Source organism: Schistocerca americana, chromosome 6, assembly GCF_021461395.2.
Source record: "Schistocerca americana isolate TAMUIC-IGC-003095 chromosome 6, iqSchAmer2.1, whole genome shotgun sequence".
In the NCBI taxonomy this organism is placed as follows: domain Eukaryota; kingdom Metazoa; phylum Arthropoda; class Insecta; order Orthoptera; family Acrididae; genus Schistocerca; species Schistocerca americana.
The window spans coordinates 435,621,982-435,649,900 of NC_060124.1; the positions used below are offsets into that span (position 1 = coordinate 435,621,982).

At 41.4% G+C, this 27,919-nt stretch overlaps 1 protein-coding gene across 4 annotated transcripts in view; it reads right to left on the minus strand.

Annotated features, from left to right (window-relative positions):
- LOC124619528 (protein Spindly-like) overlaps positions 1-27,919 on the minus strand; it is a 125,739-nt gene that overhangs the window by 30,974 nt on the left and 66,846 nt on the right. For all 4 annotated transcript variants that reach the window (XM_047145979.1, XM_047145980.1, XM_047145978.1 and 1 more), the window contains exons 5-7: positions 25,061-25,270; positions 24,834-24,935; positions 24,622-24,734 (exon numbers count right to left, since the gene is read on the minus strand). In XM_047145979.1, the coding sequence (XP_047001935.1) occupies positions 24,622-24,734; positions 24,834-24,935; positions 25,061-25,270 (425 nt within the window). The remainder of the gene's footprint in view (positions 1-24,621; positions 24,735-24,833; positions 24,936-25,060; positions 25,271-27,919) is intronic.

The window sequence follows — 27,919 nt, forward strand, 5'->3', positions numbered from 1 at the left end:
TCCTCTTTCCTTTAATTGCCACCTCTGTTTCCTCCAACCACCATTCTGCTGTACAGCTGTGGTTGTTTCCCTATATGCCCAGCACCTCTGTTGCTATAACACTGGTTTTTATGTATTCCTATATTTACTTTGTACTTCCTTCAAATGATTCTTGCAACATTGTTCCCAGCCTGGCGGCAAAGAGTGTTCGTATACTTTCATCTTGTTGGCTGTCAACACTGAACTGTAGATTCTGAGCTTTCTCAGCACAATTCATTTTAGTGTTGTTAGTATCATTCTTTGCATTCTTCCATGGCCAAAAACTCTTCATTTTTACTAGATAATGGTCTGATACACACTGGGTTCTTCTGTATGATCTAATGTATGCTCTAATGTATGCTGCCTTGAAAATACTTGCCTGTCAAATGTAATTTATTATACAACAAAGTTCTCTAGTATTCTATTGCAAGTACATTATGAATATCCTTGTGTTTAAAAAATGTGATGGTAACTTTCATGTCAAACTGTTCATAAATTTCAATCAATTTCTCCATTATCACTGTATTCTGTCTCTCCACCTTTTCCCGCTATCATACAAGATTCTTTCATTCCAGATCTGTTCAAATTCCACATGGTAAGCAGTTCCTTCCACTATGGGATTTTGTCTACAGTCCTTCTAAGGATTGTCTAGAAAGTATCTTTCTCCTGGTCTCTTCTCATTTGTGGTTATGTATACTCCAATAATTACAACTTTTTTTGCAAACAGTCTTTTCTGCCATAAAAAGGCATTCATTAATAAAGTCCCAATTTGTGACACACTGTTTCCATGCCTGCCATGTCATGATGGAGACTCCAGCTTTGCCTCTTGCTGCTTTGGACATCCCACTGCAAATATATAAATCATTACCTAGTTGTTCTCCTCCTTTGCTTTTCCTCTTGGTCTCAGAGTACGACATCCATTTTGAACCTGTCAATCTCTGTTGCTAATAAATTCAATTTTGTGGAGATACCTCACACATTCCAGCATCCAAATGTCATTTTCTTTTTTTCTTCACTTGTTCATCATCCAAGATTCCAGTTTTTCCTAGGCGTATTATTAGGTTTTTTAGCATTCTAATTGTTTCACTTGTGTGAGGAGCTGGCTCTCGCACAGCCCCCAACCCAGGGGACCATGTAAATTATTCTCAAAGTTTTCTTTCTTTAGTCTTTGATAAGCCAATATCACACTACAAGACAGCAGACACTAGTGTCAGTCCACCCCGGGTGTTTCCCTGGCATGCACTATATCTGGTGAGCATTCCCCTATCCACAAACTGGGGAGGTACCCAATGCAGTGGGAGACTAGCAACTCCACACTGGCTTCCATCAAATATGACTGACAACCAAAGGATGTGTTTTATGCTGTCACTGCTAACATTTTCAGGGGCTGTGTCTCACCAGTTTGTTAAAATGCTGTGAAATTTCTATTTAGTAAATGGCATATTGTATGTGCGATTACAGGCTTTGTCGGTGAATTTCAGCTATGAAATCTTCACGGGATATCAGCCGAGCGTTGTTGTCGTCTTCTAGTCGCAACGTTTCAATGGGTTGTGTATCCATCATCTTCAGGCAAAGATGATGGATATGCAAGCCATTGAAACATTGTAACTAGAAGACGACAACGCTCGGCTGATATCCCGTGAAGATTTCATGGCATATTGTATGATTCAAAGTTATGTGCAGCGAAGGATAACGAGTTTCGCTCTGCCAGGCATTTCTGAATCATGAAATTACTACTGTATTTATTGCATGCACGCACTTCAGCAGTGTGCCACAGAACATTCAGCAATAATAGCAGGATCAGTACAGATTTTGCCATTGAGGAGGATGCCAGGAAATACTGCGAACAGTATGTAGCTACAAACGCAGTGGTAGGTTGTGGGTTCTTGTAGATGATACATACCGTTTCCAACAATCCTGCTTTCTCTTCTTTATTAAAAACTGTGTCTTTGCTCAGAGTCTCAAGTATGCTACTAAATGTTCTGTAGATGGATGGCACTTGTGTCAAAGTGCCCTGCCATGCCCTGATAGCTGCAGTTTTTTCTTCAGGTCACCATGGCACTGGTGTCCTTCGGGAAGAGTCTGAAGGAAGGATATCATTGCCTCCACAGTATGTATTTTTTTACTATTCTTTCGATGCCTTTCTTTTGACTGGTTTCAAAAATTGTTCTGGAGATGAAGGCTTGCCAATTGGCTTTCCAATGTGACCCGCCTGGTTATGTTCGACTTGCCAATGTGTAGAGAAAGAGAGAATAGCAGGAAAGTGGTTGCTGTCACAGAGGTCGCCATGGATGTATCACTGAATTCAGAGAGAGATGCTTGAGATGCCAACTAATATCTATAGCTGAGTGTCCGATTTCCAGCTCTGAAATTGATTGCTCTATTACTTGGCACCTGAAACATGTGGTTTGGGTGGCTCACAGAGGATTGTCAACCCAGCAGGAGGCAAGTTGGAGGCAGCTGTTCCATCAGCTTATGATATGGTATAAATCTGTCTGGGGGTAGACAGTTATCGTATACTGTTACCTTAAATGACAGGTAGACATGAAGAGCAACTGCTTCTAATGCCGTAGACAGTGGCATCTGCTCATTGAAAATGTCAAATCGAATGAATGTGCAGATTCCTCCAGATGCCCTCTTGGCGCTAATGCAATTTGTACAGTGGGATCTTAATTTTTAATAGTAGAGAGTTGGGTTTCAGAAAACCATGTTTCATGTAGAGCCATGCCAGCTGCAAAGTGAGTAGGTATAAACCGACAGAGTTCAGCCATATGGCAATAGTAGCTGTTACAGTTCCATTGAAGAAACATCAGATTTGGATGTAAGAAAGCAGCAAAGGGAAAAGAGGAGTACAAATTAATTTGCTGCCGAGTCACAATCCACCTGAATGTTTGGCCCTCCATCGGTATTCACAGGCTCAATGTCGGGGAAAATGGGTGCCAGATTGACCAGAGCAATTTTTGCACTGAAATTTTTCCTGTCTTGACTTTTGGGACAGAAGAAGACCGTTCTCCTGTATGATCCACAGTCTGTGGTCCTGTTGGTCACTGGTTGATGGTAGGTTGCTGGTGTGTTTCATCTGGGGAGGGGGGGGCACTCTGTCAGGTATCTTCTTTCCTGGTGATGCTGGAGGAGGATGAGGCCTCTCCAGTTGCATTGATGGAGTGATTACCACCGTTACTGTGGGTGGGTGGTTGAACAGGTATTAAAATGTGGTGTGGGCGATGAGTTCTGTTTGAGACTTTTTCATCAAGCTAGGTGTAAACTTTGACACAATGTTTACAAAGTTTGACATCAGATCGATTGGATGTAGTTGTTCAAACTTTTTCTAGGCATCTTGATATTACTGTTGGTCAAGTGTTTTATAATGCTGGATTTTCTCCTCCCTCTTGGAAACAATGTGTTGGCGAACAAGGGGGATGGTGTTCTATGTAATTTACACATTTATGGGGTTGTCCTGCCACACACAAAAGTAGCTTTACTAGTACAGTGGGAGAATGTGTGTCACAACATCTGGCATTTGACACATATCATAGGAGGAGGAAAATAGATTATGCATCATGTAACGTGCTCTCACCAAACAAGCCGTACTTCCCTGAAATTTAGAAAGGTGGAAGTCCAACCCTAAGAGGAGATCATACACAATTAAGCCAAAAAGGTTGCAAAAGAGCTAAAACTAATGATGTCCTAATAATTGCCAAGTCAACAACGTAAAAGTTTCACTAGATGTAAGAGCCCTTTTAGTAGCCTCTTAAGATCACAGTTCCGTTCCAACTACAAATATTGCGCAAGCCATTACTTTGTAAAACTGTGTTTTATTCTTTGTATCTTGTCTCTTAAATACTTGTCTGTTGTTACACATAGTTTTCCAAGTTTTTCTACTTGTCTACATCTTTGCCATACTTTCCTGAGGTATCACGTATCAGATGATTAAAATGGCTGCCATGTTCTGCTATTTGATTGCTCACCACCATTTTTGTTCTTATGGCATCTCATCCTATAAAAGCCACTGTTTTAGTTGTGTCTGTGGATGAAATCACATCACAGTCTTCAGCTACTTTGGTTGTGAGGTAAATTCCTTTTTGCAGGTCGTTTTCTATCTATTGAGATTTTAACACTGTCTTGCAATGTATTTGGGGGTAGGTAAGGTTCCTTTAATATAAAAGTAGATTCCACCTTTCTAGTGTACTTTATGATACAAACTTTTACATGTACGATACAATACAGCTGATCACAAATGATGTTTACATTCAGTACGGGCCTTAACTAACACAAAGATTTCTTTTGAGTTTGCAAAATGTGTGCATAACATATACTAATGAAGGTTCATCTTATCATTTATTTTGAAACAAAGAACATAATTAGAAACACAAAACTGAGAGAATTATTTGCTTAACACCATGGAAATGGAAATGAAGTCCCATGCTTCTTGACAGAGCGTAGGAGAGAGATGCAGGAGACCCATACTGTCGTACTAGGCAAGGTCCTAATGGAGGTGGTTTGCCGTTGCCTTCCTTCGACCGTAATGGGGATGGATGATGATTAAGACAACACAACAACACCCAGTCATCTCAGGGCAGGGGAAAATCTCTGACTCCGCCAGGAATCAAACCTAGGACCCAGTGCTCGGGTTGGATGGTTGGTTGGTTAAAAAGAGGGAGGGAGGGACCAAACTGCTATGTCATCGGTCCCTCATTCCAATTAAAATAATTCCACAAGGGTGGGAGTAAAATAATCAAGGCAAACAAAACACAGCTGGAGAAAAAGAGAAAACCACAAGAATGACAGAAGGGCAACAAACACTAAAATGGACAAAAGTGGACAAGAAAACCACAGAGAGTTGCAAGAAACATGTAGAAGAAATCAAGACAAGAGAGCAGGCTGGCTGGCTAACAATGAGAATAAAAAGGAGAAGCCAACCACTCTGCAACACATTAAAACCTAAAAGCACAGGATGGAGGACACAGAGGGACAAAGGACATGCGCTAAAACTTAGATCAAATAATAAAACCCACCCTCATGAATAAAATGTAAAACGAAGGCTGCTGTTGACTCATTGTCACCCAACACCAAAGGAGGGTGCTGGGAAAGTTAAAAGTCCACCACAGATCAGCTAAAAGTGGGCAGTCCAACAAGAGGTGGACAACCATCATTTGTGAGCCATAGCAACACTGAGGTGGGTACTCGTGACGGAGGAGGTAAACGTGTTAGTCACATATGGCCAACATGAAGCTGGCAGAGGACAACTGATTCCCTGTGAGAGGACCACATGGAAGACTTCCACACATTCGTAGTCTCCTTAATGACACGCAGTTTGTTGTGCGTACTGTTATGCCATTCTGTCTCCCAAAGCAGAAAATCCCTACAGCGTAAGACAAAATGCAGATCTGTTTCGAAGATGCCCATCTCAAGAGCGGTTTCTGCATAACCCATTTGGCCAACCTGTCAGCAAGTTCGTTGCCTGGAATTCAGACGTGTACTGGGGTCCACACAAACACCACTGAACAATCGGACCATTCCAGGGCATAAATGGACTCCTGAATGGACGCTACCAAAGGATGGCGTGGGTAGCACTGGTCGATAGCTTATACGCTGCTCAAGGAGTCAGCACACAGTAGAAATGACTCGCAAGGGCATGATCAGATATGCAGAAGAGCACAAGATATGGCCGCCAGCTCTGCAGTGAAAACACTGCAGCCGTCTGGCAAGGAGTGCTGTTCAATATGTCCTCAATGAACATAAGCAAAGCCTACATGACCATCAGACACTGAGCCGTCAGTGTAAACCACTTCATGGGCCTGGTACATGTTGAGAATCTGAAGATGTGATGGTGGAGAGCCACAGGGTTAACGGAGTCATTAGGACCATGCAAAAGGTCCAGAAGAATCTGCAGCCTAGGTGTACACCATGGAGATGTACGTGAATGGACCTCAAGGAGAGGTGGTAAGGGGAAAGACTCCAGCTCAGATAGAAGGGACTGGACACAAACTGCAATCGTAAGCCCTGACCTGGGCCGCTGATGCGGGAGATGAACCACTGTTGTTGGGAAAAGGAGAGTAATTCGGATGTGCAGGAGAACTATGAACATGTGCAACTTAACTGGTGAGCAGTTGTGCACACCTAACCCTCAATGGAGGGACGCCGGCCTCCACCAGGACACTGGTCACTGGACTCATTCTAAAAGCTCCCGTCGCTAGGCAAATGCCACAGTGGTGCAATGGGTCGAGTAAACACAATGCCAAGGGCGCCGCCGAACCGTAAACCAGACTCGCGTAGTCACGGCGGGATTAAACAAGGGCTCTGTAGAGCTGCAGCAGCGTAGAGCGATCTGCACCCTAGTTGGTATTGCTCAGGCAGCGGAGGGCACTGAGGTGCTGCGAGCGCTTCCACTTAAGCTGACCAAAGGTGAGGCAGCCAAGACAATTGGGTATCAAAAACCAGTCCTAAGAATCGATATGTCTCCACTATAGTGATTGGATCATCATTAAGTTAAAGTTCAGGTTCCGGATGAATGGTACGACGCTGACAGAAATGCATGACACATGACTTCCCAGCTGAAAACTGGAAGCCATGGGTTAGAGCCCAGACTGCACCTTGTGAATGACTCCTTGTACGCGCCGCTCAGCAACACCAGTGCTAGAGGAGCAGTACGAAATGCAGAAGTCATCCACATACAGAGAAGGTGAGACCGATGGCCCTACAGATGCTGCTAGACCGTTAATAGCCACTAAAAATAGAGACACTCAATACGGAGCGCTGCAGAGCACCATTCTCCTGAATATGGGAGGAACTATGGGAGGCACCGACTTGGACAGTACGGAGCGACAGGAAGTTTCGGATAAAAGTCGGGAGCGGGCCCCAGAGACCCCACTCATACAATGTGGCAAGGATATTATGTCGCCAGGTCGTGTTTGTATGCTTTACATAAGTCAAAAAAGATGGCAACCAGATGTTGGCATCTGGAAAAGGCCGTTCGGACTCAAGGGACACAAGATTATCAGTGGCAGAGTGACCCTGGCGGAAGCCGCCCAAACATGGAGCCAGTAGGCCACATGACTCCAGGACCCAACCCAACTGCTGACACATGATACGTTCCAGCAGCTTACAAAGAATGTTGGTGAAGCTGATAGGCCGGTAGCTATACACATCAAGTGGGTTTGAGCATTGGAATGAGGATGCTCTCCCGCCATTGCGATGAAAAGATGCCATTGCACCAGATCCGGCTAAATATGACTAGGAAATGTCATTTATAGTCAGATGAGAGATGTTTAAACATCTGACTGAATCCAATCCGGCCCAGGAACTGTGTCGGGGCAATGTGCAAAGGCACTGAGGAGCTCCCATTCTGTAAATGGGGTGTTATAAGATTCACTGTGGCCTGTAGTGAATGAGAGGACTTTCCTTTCTATCTGCTGTTTGAGGGTGCAAAAGGCTGGGGCTTGTTCTCCAATGCAGAGGCTTGAGCAAAGTGCTCGGCAATCGCATTTGCATCGGTAGATAAGACACCACTGATGTTAATGCCAGGGACACCTGTTGGGGGTCTGGTACCCAAAAAGACATCTCATCTTCGTCCAGACTTGGGAAGGCGATGAATGGCACCCAATGTTCGACATGTACCTCTCCCGACACTCCTGTTTCTGTCTTTTTATAAGCTGGTGAATGACGGGCAGGGAGTAGCTTAAAGGCTATTAGGTGCTCTGGGGAAGTGTGCCACTTCTCGCTGTAGAGCCCGCCAACACCCTTTAATTGCCTCAGCGACTTCTGGCGACCACCAAGGTCCTGTCTTTTGCCGGGGGCACTCTAAGGAATGAGGGATCACATTTTCTGCTGCAGAAATTATCGTTGTAGTCACCTTCTCAACAACAACATCTATGACACCATGTGGGGGAGATTCAGCAGTGACAGCAGAGGTGAAGGCTTCCCAGTCTGCCTTGTTTAAAATCCATCTGGGTAGGCGTCCGTGGGGATGTCGCCAGGGGAGTGACAGGAAGATGGGAAGTGGTCACTACCACACAGGTCGTCATGTGCTTTCCAATGGATAAATGGGAGAAGACCAGGACTGCAAACCGAGAGATCAATGGCCAAATATGTGAAATGTGTAGGGGCACCTGTATTTAAGAGGCAGAGGTCGAGTCGTGACAGTAAATTTTTGACCTCCCTACATCGGTCAGTAAGCATGGCCTCACCTCACAAGGGGTCATGGGCATTAACATCTACCAAAAGTAGGAAAGGTTTAGGGAGTTGATCAATGAGTCCAGCTACTACATTCAGGGGTACTGCACCATCTGGAGGAAGATATACATTGCAGACAGTTATTTCCTGTGTTGTCCTTATCCTGACAGCCACAGCTTCAAGAGGGGTTTGAAGGGTCACGGGTTCACCACATACTGAGTTCAGGACATTGATGCAAATTCCACCTGACACTCTATTATAGCCACGACGGTTCCTATAATATCCCTTATAGCCACAGAGGGCAGGGGTCTGCATTGCCAGGAACCAGGCAATGCAGAAAGCAGGTGCAAAGCTTAACAGTTACCGTAGCTTAGCCAGGTGGTGAAAAAAAAATGCCGCAATTCTACTGGAAGATTACATGATCGTGAGACTGGGAAGGCATGAAAACACTCAATGAGGCAGTCTACGCCTCGGTCACCTGCTGGTGCCACTGCATTGCCTTGGTTCTTGGGGGTCTTTTTCTTTTTTAGGTTTCTCTCGCTGCTCCTTAGGTTTGTCCAGCTGGCAGGGCTTCACTGATTCAGTCTCAGGGATTGAGGAGGACCGTGAAGCCCTACAACCAGCTACCTGTGGTTGCTTCGGCCACTGGCGGGTGTCAGCTTTGCCACTGGTAGGAACTTGAGAAGGGAGTGACCCAAGGGACCCCTTCGTCATGAGAAGAGTCGAAGAAGACTTATACTCCTCTGACTGAGAGGTGGGGACTGACATCCCTGATGGTTGGGACAGTGTTGCTCCTGAAGTAGGTTATGTAGGAGCACAGGGAGGGAAGTGTCCCCACCATCAAGGGGGCAGGTGGAGTCTGACCGCCCTTAAGAGCTCTAAGAGTCAACGGTGGAAGGTTGTCATCATTTAGACAGGATGTAACCTCTCCATATTTTCTCTTAGCCTCGGTGTAAGTCAGTTGGTCCAGGGTCTTGTGTTCCATTATTTTTCTTTGTTTCTGGAGAATCCTGCAATCTGGCAAGCAAGGCGAATGGCTTTCTCCACAGTTGACACAGATGGGAGGCAGAGTACATGTGGTACTGGGATGTGAAGGACGTCCAGAATCCTGACAGGTGACACTGGAAGTACAGTGGGAAAACATATGGCTGAACTTCCAGTACTGCATTGGGGTAGGGATATATGGCTTTACATCACTGTGGTAGACCATCACCTTGACCTTCTCGGGTAACTTGTCACCCTCGTAGGCCAAGATGAAGGCACTGGTGGCAACTTGAGTATACATCGGACGCGCTGGATGAAACGGATACTTCGCCACTCTAAATTGTAAATTGGCGCATAGCTCATTGTCAGACTGCAAAAGAAGGTCCCTATGAAATATGATACTCCGGACCATATTTACACTCTTATGGGGTGTGATGGAAACAGCTTGTCACAGGTGAGTAGTGCCCATGACTGGGCAGAAGATGCTGTTTTGATCAAGACCAACACTGACCACATTTTGGACAAGCACTCCACCTTCCCAAACTTGTCCTCTAAATGCTACACAAATAACTGAGATTTCATTGACAAGAAGATTCCCCATTAACTCTCGTACAGATGAGGTACCAGGGTGAATAAGCTATTCTGCCATCCTCGGCCCGGTGTTCCTCCCATGGTGTGGCCAGTGGAGGCGGGGGGGGGGGGGGGGGGGGGGTCGATTTGGGGTCGTATCTCTTAGCACTGAAGTTAGACCTTGACCGCTTAGAGACTGCTGGTGTTTGACTACCAGCAAGAGATGACATACTACACTTCATGGTATATCATCCATCCTGATGCCACCCACTCCGACCAGGGGCCCTCTCCATGAGCGCCACCCACCCACACAGTAAATGCCACCTAGCAGGATGGCCATTGCCGGAAGTCCTGATGCTCCAGGGTGACGAGCATATACTCCTTGGCATACATGGGGAGTTAACAGCGCAGGCATCAGCAGAGCGATCCCTGTGTGGTCAGGGGGCTACAACCAACTGGGTACATGGCAGCCCCACCACAACAGACTGGCTACCACGCTGAATATCAGGCGCAAATGAGCTAAGAAGTTCATTAGCGTTGACAGCGCAGAAAGCAATACTGCACAGAAGATGGAGGAAAACATACCTAGGAGGGTGACTTCGCCCAACAGCGGGAGAATGAGCGGAAGTGCAGATCCACGTTGATGAAGGATGCGAGAGGTCTCAGCGCATGATGGACACTATGCACCATGTAAGGTGCCCTTCCCCAATTGGCTCGCTCCTCGGGAAAATTTTGAAAAATGGAAGTATTAAGTTCTTAAAGAATGACAAAAATTTCTGAAATTTTAAGTACTTTATTTGAAATTTATTATTCAGGATTTAGATATCCGGGTCATTCCATGTCAATTCAACCAATTTGAGAAAATGTTCCAGCTGATAGTCTCAGAATTGGCTGAAATTTAGCACACCAATGCTACCAAGTGTGGAACACTCATGTACAAAATTCTAAGTTCCCCTGCCAATTAGTTCCAGAATTATGACTTGTGAAAGAAGGTGGCGTGATCCAGAAATTGCAACCTGCATCTGGCAATCTATCTTCAGATCCAACTTCAGGTCTTAATAACTCTGGAACTATTCCGCATAGTCCTGAATCAAAACACCAACAACATATTTCTGAGGGAAAATAAAAAATTCCAAAATGCGATTAAATAAAATGTAATATGTTAAAAGGTACATATTGTAGGTGCCCTCTATGCCAAATATAATTCACTCAAAAAGGGTATAAATTTTTTTGTGGTTAGCTTAATGTAGCCTAAACACACACAGAACTCATTTTGCCCATATCAGTCACATAAACAAAGTTACATGCACACAAAAATACAAAGATTTGAAAAATTACCTGAAAAACATGGATTTTCTACGTGTGGTAGCACAAAAGGGACAAGTGATATCCAAGCCAAACTTCAAACACTGCATAAGTAGACCATAATATAATATGTGGCAAAATTTCAACTTGTTATTGCAAGGCGTTTGTGTACAATGGAAGTTGACAGAGATGTATTTGGTTACGTTTCTTTTAACACAATTTAGCAAGTAATAGTGATGATGCAAACAGCTTGTTTCAGATAAAGCTGCAGCAATTGTTGGGAACCGTTAGGCAATGGAAAGTTAAACAACTGTAGTTTTCAGGGACAGAATGAGGCATTGTTAGGCAGGAACAACAAAGGAAACAAGCAACAATTACAGGTTACTCATTTTTTTAAGATTCTACTTCAGACTGGTCAGTACTGTTGTGGAAAGTCAGTATGGAGGCAGAAGAGTGTACTAGTGGTGCTTTTGTTCAAACATGTTGCAGTATTGGTAGAGCACAAGCATCTGAATGTCATAAAACAACATATGGAACAAAATGTGGCATTCGCTTTGTACTGTATGATCTGGATGAATCTGACAAAGATATGTTGCTATGGACATTCTGGATACACCCTGTGGGCACAAGAAGTACAGTTCCAGGAAACTTTAGTGTTTGTTATCATCATATGAAAGTGTTTCTGGACAAGTACTCTTTCCTACAAAGAAGTTGTTTCGATCCATTTCTGATTCATAAGAAGACAGTGAAGAGTACCGTCAGAGAAATTGATATAAAATCAGTATTGAAAGTGAATCAGTGCATGGGACTTAACATGAAACCAGGACAAAAGTTATGTTCCAGGTGTGTTACACTGCTAAAAAATGAAGAATATTCTGATAATTTACATGACAGTGACGAAGAGTATCAGCCACCTACAACCACAGCAGATGAGCAATTAAATACTTCAGTGACTGCTCTTGGTTTGTCTCCCATGAAGACACACAAAGTTGGGGAAAGAGACAGGTCCAGCTATGGTAGAAGAAAACTACAAGAAGCTCAAATGGAATTAGAACACAAAATAGCTGACACACTAACGGTGGAAGAGGAAGAACTACCTGCTCCAAAGGAACGGAAATCATGTCAGAAATGCTCTGATTTGGACAAAATTGGGCACGATTTGAAAGAAAAATGTGCCATATCCACACGCCAGAAAAAAGTAACTATTCTTACCCTTGCACCTTCCAGCCGGTCTACTGACTACACTGCAAAGGAATTCAATGTTTCTACATATATGGTAAAGCAAGCTAGGAAAATAAAAGCAACCCAAGGAGTGCTTCCACAACTTCAGCAGGCTCAGGGTAGGCAATTGAGTTCAGAAATAAAGGTGCTAGTGACGGAGTTTTATGGAAACAATGATTACAGCTGAATAATGCCTGGAAAAAAAAAAACTATGTAACGGTGAAAATGGGAAATGTACGTGTACAGATGCAAAAAAGACTCTTGCTATACAACATATCAGAACTATATGTAGAATTCAAGGAAAAGTATCCCAATACCAAAGTAGGTTTATCATCTTTTTTCAGTCTTCGGCCAAAATGGGTTTTGCCTGTAAGTGCAAGGGGCACACGCAATGTTTGAGTATGTGAGACCCATCAAAATGCTTAGCTGATGTTTGCTGCTATAAATGATTCTGGTCTGGATTACAAAGGTGCAATGAAGCTGCTAGTGTGTGACATCAGTTCCTACCAGGGCATGATACACAGGTGTGAAAAGTGTCCTGGTAAGGCAAATCTTGCAGAACACATGAATAAACTGTATGGTGAACTCCTTATGGATGACAATGAGCTTGTTTCTTATAAACAATGGACACACATGGATCGCACAAGTCTTGAAATGAAGCAAAGTACAGTGGAAGATTTTGTTGAAATGTGTTGTCAAAAAACGGACAAACTGATCACACACAGCTTCACAGCAACACCACAATCAGCTTACCTCCAGTTCTATAAGGATAATTTGAAACAAGATGAAATTATAGTAATACCAGACTTTTCTAAAAATTATGCATTTGTAGTTAAAGATGCCATCAAAGGATATCATTGGGACAACAGTCAAGCAACTCTCCAGCCATTTGTGATTTACTATAGAGGTGAATCAGGTGATGTGCCCGTCATGTGCATTTTTAGGGACTGTTTAATTCATTATGCCATTGCAGTTCATGTCCACATTCGCACTGTCATGGCATATGTGACAAACAAGCTGCCTCACATACATTTTGCGAAATACTTCAGTGATGGGGCAGCTAGTCAGAACAAAAACTGTAAAAATCAGAAAAATTTACTCATGTGTTACCATGATTTTCAGATTCACGCAGAATGGAATTTTTTCGCAACAAGTCATGGTAAAAATGTATGTGATGGTATTGGTGCTACCATTAAGCACATGCCATCACGAGCTAGTCTGCAGCACCCTACAGAAGGTCACATTCTAACACCACTTCAATTATTTACCTGGGTACAGAAAAATATCTCTGGCATACAATCATTCTATGTTTCGAAAGATGAGGTGAAATCAGTCGAAGAGTTGCTAGAAAGCAGACTAGAACACGTTAAAACTGTTGCAGGCACAAGGAGCCATCATCACTTCTCTCCAGAGGACTCTGACAATGTGCAGATGAGCAGACTGTCCGGTTATAACTATAAGTTCATGCACAACATGTGTCTTCACAGTGTGTCTGACTCAGGATTCAGAAGCAAAAGCAGCAACATACAACCATGTTGCTATGTTATTGCTGTTTATGATGACAAATGGTACTTAGGATGTGTTGCAGAGTGCTGTGAAGCAGAAGGTGATGTATTTGTGAACTTCATGGCACCAGCAGGACCAGCACGATCATTTCATTGGCCACGTTTGGCAGACAGGTGTTTGATTCCTTTTGAACATATTCTTATGACAGTTCCAGTTCCTACCACAGTGTCAGGAAGACGGTACAATTTGTCACTCAATGTACAGAGTACAGTAGCTATAGTGTGGGAGAACTTCTGTTCTAAGCGCAATCGACTGGTTTGGTGCAGTATGATAAGTTGTGTTAATCTATCTAAATGTTGTTGCTTAGTGATTAAACAGTTGTGGGAGAGGATAAGAAGAAGCAGAACAGTTTACAATATGTTTTTACAAAATTGTGTTGTGGAACAATGGCCACATCACCAAATACATCTGTCAACTTCCATTGTACACAAATGTCTTGCAATAACATGCTGAAATTTTGATATATATATCATTATGGTCTACTAATGCATTGTGTGAAATTTGGCTTGTATACCACTTGTCCCTTTTGTGCTACCACACTTAGAAAATCCATGTTTTTCAGGTAATTTTTCAAATTTTTGTATTTTCGTGTGCATGTAACTTTGTTTGTGTGACTGATATGGGCATGATGAGTTCTGTGTGTGTTTAGGCCACATTAAGCTTACCGAAAAAAAAATTTATACCCTTTTGAGGGAATTATATTTGGCATAGAGAGCACCTACAATATATACCTTTTAACATATTACATTTTTTTAATCACATATTGGAATTTTTTATTTTCCCTCAGAAATATGTTGTTGGTGTTTTGATCCATGGAGTGTGTTCTCTAAATGGATGTTACTGGGTTGTAAAAATATCACTGGACTGTGTGGAATAGTTCCAAAGTTATGAATACCTGAAGTTGGGTCTGAAGATAGATTGCCAGATGCGGGTTGCAATTTCCAGGTCATGCCACCTTCTTTCACACGTCATAATTCTGGAACTAATTGGCAGGGAAAACTAATACTTCGTACACGAGTGTTCCACACGTGGTAGAATTAAGGTCGGGGCATACATGCCCAGACCGTCTCCGTGCCGAGACACATCCGAGTATCGGCAGTCACCCGAACAACAAAATACATCATTAAAACAAATGTAGCAGGCCCCACTTGACCGGGCCGTGCATGGGGAACGTCAACGGGCCGGGGCCGGGCCAGGCGGGATTCGCCGTGTTTAATTTTTCACGTGACGGACACGGCCTGATGCTAGAATTGTCTTGTGAGCTGTGCAACTGCACAAGACTGTTCTGTGTACAAAACATGGATGTGGAACGACTAAAAGAAGAAGTTCATAAGTTTCCTGTTCTTTACGATCAGGGAAGTGAAAACTACAGGAATATCGAGTACAAAGACAGAGTTTTTCCATCAAGCTAAAAGAGGACTTTTTCAATGGTACAAGACTTTGAACTGAAACCACTCATGAATGACTTATCAGTTCATCAATTCACTCCATCATCCTCCAATTCCTCAGCAAAATCTGTTTCAACACCATATGCGAAACTAATTCACTGAATAGCCCTCATTTGTTTTTCTTAGGGTAGTAGAAATTTAACTGTATTATTTACTTACTTATGTATTTATCTTTCAATTACTGTAGTAGAAAAATAAAAATGCTGTCCTTAAAACTTCATGTTTATTTGTGTTCTGAGTACTTTTCTTTAACCTACCTTAAAAAAAACAGCCAGTCGATCTTTGGTTGAAACTGATACTCTCCAGAAAGTGTATTTTCTCAGTCTTGGTTCCAGTTTCTTTAAAAGTTCACAGAAGGTGTACTGCGTCATCCTAAAATATTCATAAAACTTAGTCTCATCATCTATGAGATGATAAAACAATGTTCGAAACTCTCCCTGTACAGGTCTTGTTTTCCAGGCACTGTGGATCCACAATTTTCTTCTTGCTGATTGCTTTCGTTCTTTTTCCTCTTCGTCTAAAGCAAGTGCTATAAGTCCTAATTCACCATTACGAAAATTAGTGATCATGTTTTACAGCTTTCACAAACAGAAACACAGGTCACCGCGTCCGAGTCACTACAAGGAACAACAAAGACGCGGACATGCCCCGGTCATGTGTGGCCCCTACAGGAACGGACCGGAGCATGGCCGTCACTCGTCCGACGCTCGGCCCTGACGTGTGTGTCCCGACCTTTAGTGTACTGAATTTCAGTCAAATGTGAGACTATGAGCTGGAGCCCCTGGTTGAACTGACATGGAATGACCCATCCGTTACTTGTTTGAAAGAATGTATGTATTGGGTTGGGGCTTAAATTGATAGCAGTTTTCCGTGAGTAATGAACACAATAGACAACAAAGAGTTTTGTCATCAATAATATATTCTCCTTCACTATTTGTAACAGTTTGCCAATGCTGGGATAACTTTTTGATTCTGTGACTGTAGAAATCACATGGTTTTTAGGTAAAGAACTCTTCGAGCCATGTTCGGAGCGCATTTTCATTCCTGAAATGAAGTTCTTTGAAGATTGCTCGATAGAGGGCGGGAAAAGTCAAAATCTGAGGGCACAAGATTAGGTGAGCAGGTGGGTGCGGAACGACTTACCAATGCAACTCCTGAATAATGTTTTTTGTCAGCCAAGAAGGATGTGAGCGAGCATTATTATGGAGTAGCATCACTACATGCTAGTCTTTCTGGTCGTCGTTCTTGGATTGCATCTGCAAGACATTTCAGTTATTGACAATAAATGTCAGTGGTGATGGGTACACCTCAGGTCAGCAATTCATAGCACATCACACTGCAGCTTTTTCACCAGATGCATAACATTATGTTTTCTGGATGGACAAAGGTCTTTTTACAGGTAGTTGCTGCTTTGTTTGGGGTCAACCATTCCTTTCTTTTCCTTATGTTAACATAACGACATTTCTTGTCACTACTAACAATACAGGATAGGAACTGTTGGTGGTGTTCATGAGCCAACTGATGATCAGCAAGCAGAGATGTACACATGGCCACAGCTGATTTTTGCAATTTTGACTTTGAGCCTGTGGTACCCATACACGTGACTTTTTTAATCTTCCTTTTTGCATGCAAATGTCACATGATGGTGGAATGATCCCAGTTCATCACATCTGCCACTTTTCGAGTACACCGAAATAGATCATCATGGATTAATGTGGTTAAATGATCTACATAAAACCTCTAACCCCTCTTAAAATGAGAAAACCATTTTCTTGCCATGCTGTCCAATGGCATTACCCCATACACAGAACAAATGTTTCTGACTGCCTCTGCTTCTATTGAACTCAAACAGAAGAATACGTCTGAAATGTTCTGATCTGTCCACTTGACAAATGATTTTCTAGTGTTACAATTCCACTTACTATCCCCAAATGACAAAATATAAACTCAGATATCAACAATGAACTACATATAAAAATGAAAATTAATAAATGAACCCAGAACAACCACAATACCAACAAAACGCTATGAGCTTACACGCATCCATCTAATAATTAGTCTCGCTGAAAAAAATTTATTTAAAGAAAAAACCATAAAATTACGACTGTTACAAAAGGCAGATTACAGAAGACTTCTACATAGACAAAAGACAATTAGATTAATTATCGTATACCTTAATGGGAACATTTTGTTATCTACTAATGAAAGAATAACCTGTATCAGTCCACAAACATATCTCTCACAAATCCTGTTTTCAAAAGAAGCTTTCGAATCTGAGAAACTTCTAATACAAATTTTAAATTAATCTGAAATAACAAATATTATCATTTTGTAACGGTAAAACAACAGTTTCCAAGAATGCACATTTTTGTTGAAATTTGTCGTAGAAAATTATTGTACTTAAAATGTGTATTTTTCTAGAATGTTCTGCCATGAACTATGCTATAAACAGAGGTTAGGTCATGCGACGATTAGTCAGTTGCATGTTTCTGATGTATTCAAAAATTGGCATCAACCACTCTTGTTAAGATCAGCTCAATAAATTGTCTTTCTGTTGTGTAATTTCGCAATGACTTTGTAAGCAATGTCTTGGAAGAAAATAAATGACATGAATTAAAATGGTGGAAAGTGTTTCTATCCATGCAATAACAAATCTGATGCTGTAGACAACAAGACTGAGATGACCTGTGAAGTACTTATAAGGCCCCCAGATAAGATAAGTACATTCACTTAGTATTTGTAATTAATCCCTTCTCCGGTTATACAGTGGTTTCAAATTACACCAAAAATGCACTTAATACCATTTATGCTCAACTTTATGGTTATAGCTTGTCCGGGAGGGAATGTTAGTGGGTATCCTCTTCTCCATTTCGCTTCCAAGTTTTTCTTTATTAACTTTATAAAAAGCTTCATCCTGATCGACAAATGCTAAGAGTGTTTCTCGACTGAATTCTGAATGTTTTTCAATGATCTGTTTCATTACAAATATTGCAACTGATTTTGATCATCCTCTACAGAAACTTACTCGTTCTTCTCTTAATAAACGATCCTAAAGCATTATATGCTCTGTCCATTAAGTTAATCCCTCTCTTTTTAAACAGCACTGAAACTTTTGCTTATTGACACATTCTCTGTATGATACTTTCGTTCCATCACCAGTTTCTTATCAACACTCGTGGCAGTACGGAACAGGAATTAGTGCACACGGCCAACGAAATGAAATTTGATTTATTAATCTATGAAGGACACACGATACATACAAGGTGTGTGAGAAAAATGAAGACTGACAACTCTGTGAGCGATGTGGCAACACTGAGTTTTCCTACTTGTGTAGATTGGTGTATTCATCACTTCCAGATGCTTGGTCCAAGTTTCAGTTCCATACAGTCATCTCATGATTTCTGAAAGCACCATCAGTGAAGCTGTGTTTTTGTTGTATGTTTTGAAAAGGAACAGAAGAACTTTTCGAATGCCAAGAACATATTATTCAAGATGAACCTCATTCAGGCACATCTTCCATGTCAAAAAGAAACAAAAAGGTGCATGCTCTTGTGAATCAGACCTAACAATAAGGATGACAGGTGACTTGTTAAACACTTTCACCACACATCGAATTTTGAACTAAGATTTGCACATGTGAAAGGTTTGTGCCCAAATGATACCAAAAATCCTGAAGAAATGTGTGTGTTGATCTTTTTGAGAGGATTGCCAACAGTTCAGTCATGTGATCAGAGGTGATTAATCCTCACTGTTTGGGTATGATTCTGAGACAAAGCAGCAAAGTGAGGAGTGGCACACTGAGACATCTCCTCCACTGAAAAAAGCTCAAACAAGCAAACCAAAGATTAAAACTTTTTTTTTTTTTTTTTGGGGGGGGGGGGGGGGGGGCAGTAGGGCTATTATGCATAACGAATTTTTTACATCAAAAGGCATTCCTGTTACACAGAACCACTATTCACCTGATCTGAGCCCTTGTGACTTTCTTTGAAAAATGTCTTAAAAGCACATCAGTTTGGGACTCGGGGAAAATATTCAAAAGAACATTACAGACAGATGAAGCCTTTCAGCAATGCTAACAAGAATGGGAACAATGACTCTGCCATTGAATAGCTGCTGAAGGGAACTACTTTGAAGTGGACAATATTGTTGTCTGAAACAAAAAAATGGTATGTAAAAAAAATCTGTCATTACTTCTCTCACACAACTTTTAAGTATACAGGGTAGTTCATTGATAGTGACCGGGCCCAATATCTCGCGAAATAAGCATCAAACGAAAAAACTACAAAGAACGAAACTTGTCTAGCTTGAAGGGGGAAACCAGATGGCGCTATGGTTGGCCCGCTAGATGGTGCTGCCATAGGTCAAACGGATATCAACTGCATTTTTTAAAAATAAGAACCCCCATTTTTATTACATATTCGTGTAGTACGTAAAGAAATATGAATGTTTTAGTTGGACCACTTTCTTCGCTTTGTGATAGATGGCACTGTAATAGTCACAAACGTAGAAGTACGTGGTATCACATAACATTCTGTCAGTGTGGACGATATTTGCTTTGTGATACATTACCCGTGATAAAATGGACCATTTACCAATTGCGCAAAAGGTGGATATCGTGTTGATGTACGGTTATTGTGATCAAAATGCCCAAAGGGCATGTGCTATGTATACTGCTGGGTATCCTGGAAGACATCATCCAAGTGTCTGGACCATTCGCTGGATAGTTACGTTATTTAAGGAAACAGGAAGTGTTCAGCCACATGTGAAACGTCAACCACAACCTGCAACAAATGATGATGCCAAAGTGAGTGTTTTAGCTGCTGTCGCAGCTAATCCGCACATTACTAGCAGACAAATTGTGCGAGAATCGGGAATCCCAAAAACGTCGGTGTTGAGAATGCTATATCAATATCGATTGCACCCGTACCATATTTCTATGCATCAGGTCTTGCATGGCAACGACTTTGAACGTCGTGTACAGTTCTGCCACTGGGCACAAGAGAAATTATGAAACGATGACAGATTTTTTGCACGTGTTCTATTTAGCGACGAAGCGTCATTCACCAACAGCAGTAACGTAAACCGGCATATTATGCACTATTGGGCAACGGAAAATCCACGATGGCTGTGACAAGTGAAACATCAGCGACCTTGGCGGGTTAAGATATGGTGCGGCATCACGGGAGGAAGCATAATTGGCCCCCATTTTATCAATGGCAATCTAAATGGTGCAATGTATGCTGATTTCGTAAGGAATGTTCTACCAATGTTACTACAAGATGTTTTACTGCATGACAGAATAGCGATGTACTTCCAACATGATGGATGTCCGGCACATAGCTCGCGTGCAGTTGAAGCGGTATTGAATAGCATATTTCATGACAGGTGGATTGGTCATCGAAGCACCATACCGTGGAACGCACGTTCTCTGGACCTGACGTCCCCCGATTTCTTCTATGGGGAAATCAGAACGCTATTTGCTATTGTGATCCACCGACAACGCCTGACAACATGCGTCAGCGCACTGTCAATGCATGTACGAACATTACGGAACGCAAACTACTCGCTGTTGAGAGGAATGTCGTTACACGTATTGCCAAATGCATTGAGGTTGACGGACATCATTTTGAGCATTTATTGCATTAATGTGGTATTTAAAGGTAATCACGCTGTAACATCATGCGTTCTCAGAAATGATAAGTTCACAAAGGTACATGTATCACATTGGAACAACCGAAATAAAATGATCAAATGTACCTACGTTCATTATTTTAATTTAAAAAACCTACCTGTTAACAACTGTTCATCTAAAATTGTGACTATATGTTTGTGACTATTACAGCGCCATCTATCACAAAGCGAAGAAAGTGGTCCAACCAAAACATTCATATTTCTTTACGTACTACACAAATATGTAATAAAAAATGGAACTTCCTATTTAAAGAAACGCAGTTGATATCCGTTTGACCTATGGCAGTGCCATCTAGCGGGCCAACCATAGCGCCATCTGGTTTCCCCCTTCAAGCTAGACAAGTTTCGTTCTTTGTAGTTTTTCGTTTGTTACTTATTTCGTGAGATATTTGGCCCGGTCACGATCAATGGACCACCCTGTATAATCTGAAGAGGTATGAATTATCCTACAGAAATGGTGTATCAGATGTTGCAAAAGGAAAACAGTGCAGCAAAATATGTGCAGTTCCTCAGCAACACTCCCTGCTGCGCTGAACTGAAAACAGAGTTTTGGGCCTCTCTGGTAGGAAATATTCACTTTAAAACTTGCAATGTGTTTTGCCTATGTTTGACATTTTAATACGTTATAGGCAAATATATTGGTAGTGGGTATCTCAAGTTACAGAATTTTTAAATAACAAATTCAGAAAGTTCTTATTTTTCTGAAATAACTCTCCAGCCAAGATAAATTTACAATAAAAAGCTTAGATTAGTTCTGAAGTTCTCTTTCATCTTCATTAGAAATTGCTATGACAGGCAACAAAGAGCGATACTGATTCCATAAGCAGTACTATTGACGAGAGGTTCCAAGTGCTGTGGAATACATGATTAGCCTATAGTGGCCGTAAACTGCAGCAGTCATAAGGCTGTGTCGGCCACCTGCTGGCAAGGCACAAAATACGTTCAACCCCTTTAACCAGCCTGGCAGGCAGGATGCTCAGCCCTGGTAGCCACCAAAGGGTTAACTTCCCCCAGTGTATCACCCTAACCTACATAATGAAGGCACTAATACTTCCAAAAATTAGGATAATTTATGTACTTTGATGTGCGTCTACTGGCAGTACTGAAGATTTGTATGCATATGGTCTCTCTCAATGTCATAATTTTCTCCATGGTATGTAAAACGGTTGGATCAGTGACACTTGAGCTCTACAATATTAAAGAAAGGCAGTATTACTGTTTTCTAGAAGAGGAGCCAGTACAGGAGGTGTGAAGCACCAATTTTCTTTTTCTTTACAGATTATAGTCATGGTATAAAAATGTTCAGGGAACCTTAACTCCACCAACAAAATTTCAGAAGTTTTCTAGAATATTTTCCGAGTATTTCGGTATAAGGCATCCTTAGTCTCCAGTGGCTCACTGCTGATTAATGGTGTAAATTATTATTTATTTGGTTTGTTACCCTAGTTATCTGAGTTTCTGTGAAAATATCTTCACAACTGTAAAACAGCTCGTAATATAACAAATGTATATCACAACAAGCAGAGTAACACAACAATGCTTAGATGAAACAAATTCACTGTGACTCAGTTGTCTCAGTGGGAAAAGCTTAGCATAATGTCTTTGTGCTGCTCTTCTATTAGATTAAGTGCACCCATCTGCAAGGTGCACATTGCCAAACACACCATCAGTAACCCAGTCCATTCTGCTGTATATCACTGCTAATGTACAGAGGTGTCCAGAAAATTTTGCATGGTAACGTAGTCCATTGTTTACTCTACATATCTTGGCTCACGTTTTCCAGCAGATGACAGTGCAGCAGTGAATGAAGTAAGATTGTCATCTGAGCAATGCAAGGCCTTGTGGCAGTGATACTGTAAGTACAAAAACACGCTGGAGGTACAACGGCAATGGTGTAATGCATACGGAACTCAGCCATCAACAGTACAGCAATTTATCATATTCGGGATAAATTTGAAGTCGACGATACTGTTCGGGTGACTCGGGTTGAAGGATGCAAGTGGTTTCAAGGCATGCTTTGTGAGGAAGGTTATCTGGCCTGATGACGCACAATTCAAAGGATTCTTGAAAATCCTCATGTTCACTTTGACAAATATGTCAATCTACCAGGTGATGTGGTGTGGTCTGTCATCGTGCAGTCTGATTGGCCCATTCTTCTTTGAAGGTACCGTAATTGGCTAGGTGCATCTTCATATACTGCAAACATTGATTTTACCTGCTATCCGAGAAGTGTTTGGAAATGAAAGCTTTTACCTACAACAAGATGGCACTCCATGTCACTATCAAAGAGATGTCAAAGCCTACTTGCATGAAAATCTACCTGGATGATGGATAGGTCTAAGAGGAGTTGTTGAGTACCCACCACCATCTTCAGACATGACACCTCTCGACTTCCACTTAAAGGGGACCTTGAAAAATGAAGTTTATCAACAGAAGCCAGCTACACTGAATGAGCGACGAGAAACCATCAAGGTGTCCTGTGTGGCTATCACACCGACAACACTGACAGCCGTACTTCAACCAACAGTTCAGCAGAATTGACATCATTTGGCCCCTAATGGAGGACATTTTAAACGCATAAAACGGAGCCCTTCCCTAGTGCAAAAATTTAAACTGTATGCCACTTTGTTCCATTAATATTGACTGTCAAAGGGTGTGTACATTTTTCTGGATCCCTAAGTACAACTAACACTGCTACAAAACCGAAACAGAGATAGAACAGAGCAGTACTAAATGAAAACCTGAGGGCAAAGAGCAAAGTGATCATTACTATTGTGAACAATAAGTTCTGTGAGTTAACTGAAGAAGTATGTTCCCAAACAAGGCACACACATCACACACTGTCAACACTTGCATTGTTGTCCATGAAGTTTTAGTGCAATAAAGATACAAAGGTAATGCAGGGTAAGAAATCAAAATACGATTACGTACTCCATAATGAACCACTGGAAATCACAGGTTGTTTATGCCAAAATACTCAGAAAATATCGATGTATAAACTCCAAAATTTTGTTGGTGGGGTTCATTTTCACCCTGTATGGAAGTCTACAGAGGAGATACATAGTGATTAGAATTATTGATACTGCTCACCCTATAGTAGGGCTGGGACTAGGGCCAGCAAATCTGCCAATTCTGTTTTACAAAGATTGGTCCACTTACCAGTTAGTGCCACTTTCTCTGTACTGTATAGGCTATGCTACAAATTACAAACGGTATCCACTCTAATGCTGTCAGTTTACACTTCATCCATACCCCATAAACCACCTTACTATATGTAGCAGAGGGTGTTTCCAGTAGCACCATAATTTCCCCTATTTTCCATTTCAATCAATCACAAATGGTACATGCAACGAATGATTGTTGGTGAGTTTCTATGCTATCTCTGATTTTACAATCATGGTCGTTTTACAAGATGTGCGAAGGACAAACCAGTACACTGCCAGACTTCTTGGAGCATATCTTTCGGAATTTTTAGAGTAAACCTCTTAAATAATAATACACGGAACAACATACTGAAATGATAAGACAGATCAGTGACATTTAACACAGGACTCAATTGCAAGCTATTAAGTGGAAGACACTGAATTATTCCAGTAGTGTTAAAGGTAAAGAAAAATAATCAAGAATTACGGAAATCTATCTTTACCTCTCTTTCTCCACTAAGCGATCAAATGTCTTCACCGACTCATAATTATTGCCAAGAACAATGGGTAGAGCAGCTTTTTCTTCTACCCATGCCCTTTGTGCGGTTTCTAGATCCTAGAAACATTAACATACTTATCACTTCTTAAATTCTCTGAGCACTTATTTTTCTTTTACATGCTATCTTAGTTAAAAATGGAAAGAGAAAAGCCTTACCTTTAAACGTTCTTTGTATGCTGTGAGTTGTAACTGCAGTTCCTTGGTTGATACTTGTTCTTTGGTTTGGGCCAAGTCTTCACACAGTCTGGCTTTTTCTTTCTACAAGCAGGAAAATTTTGTTACATGTACCTTTAATTAACTTAATTACTACAGTTAAGTTCAATGATAGAGCAATCTATTGTGACAGATCAGGAAATATGGCAATAAGTTGCCTAAGTACTGACCAGAAGCTTCCTAAAGGTTAAGAATGTCTGTAAATGGCGTTTTTGCAAAGCCAAAAGCTGCACCTTCTGCTTCTTGATTTGATTTTCCAACTGCTGTCGACCATCTTCCACTTCAGCAAATAGTGAATTTCCTTTTGATGAATGAGTGTTCACTTTTGCTTTGAGTGTTTCGAGTTCAACTTTCATTAAAGCATTTTGTTCTTGAAGAGCCTGCAGATAGAAAATATATGTAAATGTGACATTGTATACACTACTTTTGAATGAAATGCCACTTAGTAGATACATAATGATACATTAACTAAAAGTAGTTCCATCATAATTACATTGTTACTGTCGTGTGTGTAAAAAAACAAAGATGATGTGACTTACCAAATGAAAGTGCTGGCAGGTCGATAGACACACAAACAAACACAAACATACCCACAAAATTCAAGCTTTCGCAACAAACGGTTGCTTCATCAAGAAAGAGGGAAGGAGAGGGAAAGACGAAAGGATGTGGGTTTTAAGGAAGAGGGTAAGGAGTCATTCCAATCCCGGGAGCCTTTACAAATGTCTGCTTGTGTCTGTGTACGTGCGGATGGGTATGTGTGTGTGTATGCGAGTGTATACCTGTCCTTTTATCCCCCTAAGGTAAGTCTTTCGGCTCCCGGGATTGGAATGACTCCTTACCCTCTCCCTTAAAATCCACATCCTTTTCCCTCTCCTTCCCTCTTTCCTGATGAAGCAGCCATCGGTTGCGAAAGCTAGAATTTTGTGTGTATGTTTGTGTTTGTTTGTGTGTCAGACTCTGCACTATAGTAATGCCAACTAAGTGCGTAAAAATGTACTTAGAAATAGATGATAAAGAATGCCTCCATCAAAGACTGCCCTGACTTAGTCATAAGTTAATTGATAGGTGTGGATAGGTTTGACTTATTTTAATGCTCCAGCCATGAACATATTAAAGGCCCAGTGGACTAGGTAATGCATAATTATTTTAAAATTTGACTTCATGTTCTTGCTAGAAGAGACTTTATTCAAAATGAGGACACAATCAGCACTTGCAAAGCTATCTCTCATAAAACTCACGATTGTGACTTTTTTTCCAGTAAGCCTTATTTAAGGAACTTGTGTTGCAATGATTCTAAGGTGATTAATTCTTTTATTGTTGGGGATGGATTCAAAAATTACTAACTGCAGCCATATTCTGTTGAAACTATCACTTACACACTTACAAACAAAACAGTTCCAAGCATGTGACCGATTCTTTAAAAAGTCTCAGGTCACGAAGACAGAAACGGCTTCAGTGTAGCACAAATTTTGGCAAACAGTCAACGCAGACTTGAGCTGCATCAGAAGACAGAATTACTCCAAAGCACCTTGTTTGGAGAATTCAATAAATCAATTATGTATTTTTGTTAAATTGCAGGCTGAGAAGCAGTACCAGCAACTTTGGAACGAACAGTAAGTTGTACAAATAATATACCCTTCATTACTTGTTAAGCGGCAGTTTTGACAATCCAGTGAGTACTTTATTTTTCATCACTAAGTAAACCATTTGCACCTAACATAAGATGTGATTGCTGGTAAACGTAATTAGGATACACAAGTCAACTGTTCACGAAATAAACGAATAATCATCATTAACGTCTCTGGATAGTGAGAGAGAGGAAGTTATCTTGCATGGCACAAGAAGTGAACCTGCGAGATAAAACAGCTATTTGGTTCAGCATAATAGAAGAGTTCTCTAATGATCAGGCCAAAAAGCGGAAGGAGGTGGGACACAGTAAGCCACACAGAAAACAGCGTGACCACATGGTATTTACATGTGTGAGATAATGAAGATGGTTCAAAAAAAAAAAAAAAAAAAAAAAAAAAAAAAAAAAAAAAAAAAAAAAAAAAGGGGGACAGCCACCGTCACAGCCTACAAGCTCCCCCAGATTTAACGTGACCATGAAGAATAGCACAATAAAAAAAGACTAAACGAATTTTGTCATTTCAAATGTGCTTTACTCTCAATTGAACAGTACACAGTACCACAAGGCAGAAACAAGGACCTGTGACATCTTAAAGTACCTCAAAATAGTCTCCTAATGAATACACCACACAGTGCCAACATTCTGGAAGACGCCAAATACCTGTGGCGGCACCATGAATGAATCATTTTACGTCATGTGTCACTACTAAGGTAATGTCTTCATGTATTCGAAAGCGTCTTCAGTTTTGGTATGAGGTTGTAATCGCAAGGTGATAAGTCTGGCGAATATAGTGGATGCTCTAGTACTTTCTATCTTCATCTGAAAACACGTTGCCCTGTGGCTTCTCATGTTGACCTGAAAAATTAATGTATCATGTAGACCTTCAGCATGTTTCTCCCGAATAGCTCGTTGTGATTTGACAGTAGTATAGTGCATTAGTTTGTCTGTGTGGGATGAAATGGCACAAACCCACTCCTCTAATGTGAAACAATGATGACCATTAACTTGACAGGAGAGGGAATGCAATTAAATTTCTGCCTGCAAGGTGAATCTGGATGACGCCATTTCTCTCTCTCTCTCTCTCTCTCTCTCTCTCTCTCTCTCTCTCTCTCTGTGTGTCTGTCTGTCTGTCTCCTCCTCTCTCCTAATATGCTAGATGCACATGACAAGTTTTGTAACAGTCCACTTTTCTACCTCAGTTAGTACACAAGACAATCTCTTTACACGTGTGTAGCATGTCGTGTAAAATCCTGTAGATTGCTGCCTTCTCAACACTAGCATGGCATTGTAATTACTGCAGCATCCATCTTCTGTTGTTTTCCAAGTGTTGGACAATCTGGTACAAGCACAGACCGCATGCACAGAGGCCACACGGATAGGTGCATGTTGGCCATTGCATCAC